Raw genomic sequence first — 2949 nt, 5'->3', positions numbered from 1 at the left:
GTGTTGTGCTCCTTTTAGCTTCCAGCTAGTGTTGTGCTCCTTTTAGCTTCCAGCTAGTGTTGTGCTCCTTTTAGCTTCCAGCTAGTGTTGTGCTCCTTTAGCTTACAGCTAGTGTTGTGCTCCTTTTAGCTTCCAGCTAGTGTTGTGCTCCTTTAGCTTACAGCTAGTGTTGTGCTCCTTTTAGCTTGTGTTCTTCTTCAGCTTTAACCTGTCAGTTCAGCTTCTTCAGCAGGTTTCAGAAGTATAAGTAGAGTTTAGATGTCAACAAAAGGCTAAAAGGCTTCATCAGCTAAAACCAGATCTACTCTTAAAGAACAAAGATCATCAGGTTCTGTAGTTTAAACTACAGATTGGTTCTGTAGTTTATTTGGTTCTGTAGTTTAATTGGTCCTGTAGTTTAACTGGTCCTGTAGTTTAACTGGTTCTGTAGTTTAATTGGTTTTGTATATCAGTTCTGTATTTGGGTTCTGTAGTTTAACTGGTTCTGTTGTTTAGATAGATAGATCTGTCTTCTTTTGTTTGGTTTTGTAGTTTTGTCCTGTAGTTTAATCGGTTCTGTTTGGTTTTGTGGTTTAAATATTTTAGTTTGATCAGTTCTGTACTTTAATTGGTTCTGTAGTTTGCTTGGTTCTGTAATTTCTGTTTAACTGGTTCCATAGTTTAATTGGATCCGTAGTTTAATTGGTTCTGTAGTTTAATTGGTTCTGTAGCTTAACAGGCTCTGTAGTTTAATTGGTTCTGTAGTTTAACTGGTTCTGTAGTTTAATTGGTTCTGTAGCTTAACAGGCTCTGTAGTTTAATTGGTTCTGTAGTTTAACTGTTCTGTAGTTTAACAGGCTCTGTAGTTTAATTGGTTCTGTAGTTTAATTGGTTCTGTAATTTCTGTTTAACTGGTTCCATAGTTTGATTGGTCCTGTAGTTTAATTGGTCCTGTAGTTTAATTGGTCCTGTAGTTTAACTGGCTCCGTAGTTTAATTGGTCCGGTAGTTTAATTGGTAGTTTAATTGGTCCTGTAGTTTAATTGGTCCGGTAGTTTAACTGGTTCTGTAGTTTAACTGGTTCTGTAGTTTAATTGGTCCTGTAGTTTAATTGGTCCTGTAGTTTTATTGGTCCTGTAGTTTAACTGGTCCTGTAGTTTAATTGGTCCTGTAGTTTAATTGGTCCTGTAATTTAATTGGTCCTGCAGTTTAATTGGTCCTGTAGTTTAATTGGTCTGGTAGTTTAATTTGTAGTTTAATTGGTCCGGTAGTTTAATTGGTCCTGTAGTTTAACTGGTTCTGTAGTTTAACTGGTTCTGTAGTTTAATTGGTCCTGTAGTTTAATTGGTCCTGTAGTTTAATTGGTCCTGTAATTTAATTGGTCCTGCAGTTTAATTGGTCCTGTAGTTTAATTGGTCCTGTAGTTTAATTGGTCCTGTAGTTTAACTGGCTCCGTAGTCTAATTGGTCCTGTAGTTTAATTGGTCCTGTAGTTTAACTGGTCCTCTAGTTTAACTGGTCCTGTAGTTTAATTGGTTCTGTAGTTTAACTGGTTCTGTAGTTTAATTGGTTCTGTAGTTTAATTGGTCCTGTAGTTTAATTGGTCCTGTAGTCTAACTGGTCCTGTAGTCTAACTGGTTCTGTAGTCTAACTGGTTCTGTAGTTTAATTGGTCCTGTAGTTTAACTGGTTCTGTAGTTTAATTGGTTCCGTAGTTTAATTGGTTCTGTAGTTTAATTGGTCCTGTAGTTTAACTGGTTCTGTAGTTTAATTGGTCCTGTAGTTTAACTGGTTCTGTAGTTTAATTGGTTCTGTAGTTTAATTGGTCCTGTAGTTTAATTGGTAGTTTAACTGGTTCAGTAGTTTGCTCTGCTCTTTAGGGACTTCTGGCCCCAGGTCTTCTCACCTTCTTGGCCTTGTTGATCATGGACCGGATCAGGTCCTTGATGTTGTGGGTCTTGTCCCTCTGGAAGTAGATCTGGGTCTCGGACGGGCCGAACCTCAGCGGGGGTTCGGGCCAGCCGAGCTCCAGCATCGGCGGCTCCTCGTCGGACATCATGGGGAAGTAGGTCCCGGAGGTGAGCTCGGACACGGCGTCCCCGTCCCCGAAGTCCCGCTCAGAGCCGGAGCCGGGGTCGGAGCCGCAGGTTCTGCTGGACCCGTGCTGGGTGATGTACCGGACCTCCAGCGGGGACAGGAAGTTGAGCTCGCGCTCCTCGGCCAGCACCCGGCGGTACTCCTTCTCTCCGAGCTCCAGCAGCGCGTCCGTGGCCAGGCGCGCCGCCTCGTTGTGGCTGAGCTCCAGCGCGGAGCCCTGCCGCCACGGGTTCTTCACCTCCTCCAGCCGGGAGGCGAGCTTCCCCAGCGGCTTCCTGCTGCTGGAGCTCGGCCTCAGGCCCTCGGAGCTGATCATGCTGGCGCCGGGTTTGGATCAGAATCCCTCCAGAAACAAAGAAAAACTTGAAGCACCGGAAACTAGACCCTGCTGGGTTCTGGTTCTGGAACCATGCTCGCTGTCCGAACCGACTGAAGCGGATTAAAGCAGATTATTAATCCGGCTCCAGGTGAGAACTCCTCCGCTGCTGTCACAATAATTACACTCAGACCTGGAGCTGCAGCCGGGGAGGGGGGTGAGATGCTCTCCGGTTCCCGGTCCGGTCCGGTCCGGTTCGGATGTGAAGTCCCAGGAGAACGGAGCGAGCCGCGGCCTCTTCCTGCTCCTCGGTGTTGTGTTGCAGGTGAGTGTGGCTCCGGCTCACCTGTTGCTCCGCTGCGCGCTCATTGGTTGGTCCGCGAAGACACGCCCCTCCGCCTCCTGCCGTCGTCAGGGGCAACCGGCTCACAACAGGGAAGACGGCATCCGGTTGAGAGTTTCAAAATAAAGCAAGTGAATTTAAAACAAAGCACCAAAAATTAGCAGTTGGCAAAAATATGAATTATAATATAGTTAAAAAGAGGTTATAAACATGATAT

General features: G+C 45.1%; 1 protein-coding gene across 1 annotated transcript in view; it reads right to left on the bottom strand.

The window, feature by feature from the left end:
- fam83c (family with sequence similarity 83 member C) overlaps window positions 1–2791 on the bottom strand; it is a 14588-nt gene extending 11797 nt beyond the window's left edge. The window contains exon 1 of the mRNA XM_014015297.1: window positions 1883–2791. Coding sequence (XP_013870751.1) covers window positions 1883–2389 — 507 coding nt within the window. The 5' untranslated portion in view covers window positions 2390–2791. The remainder of the gene's footprint in view (window positions 1–1882) is intronic.
- Between the last annotated feature and the right edge of the window lie 158 nt (window positions 2792–2949).

Source organism: Austrofundulus limnaeus, unplaced genomic scaffold, assembly GCF_001266775.1.
Source record: "Austrofundulus limnaeus strain Quisiro unplaced genomic scaffold, Austrofundulus_limnaeus-1.0 Scaffold127, whole genome shotgun sequence".
NCBI classification, from domain to species: Eukaryota; Metazoa; Chordata; class Actinopteri; order Cyprinodontiformes; family Rivulidae; genus Austrofundulus; species Austrofundulus limnaeus.
This window is presented reverse-complemented; position numbering and strand designations above follow the sequence as displayed.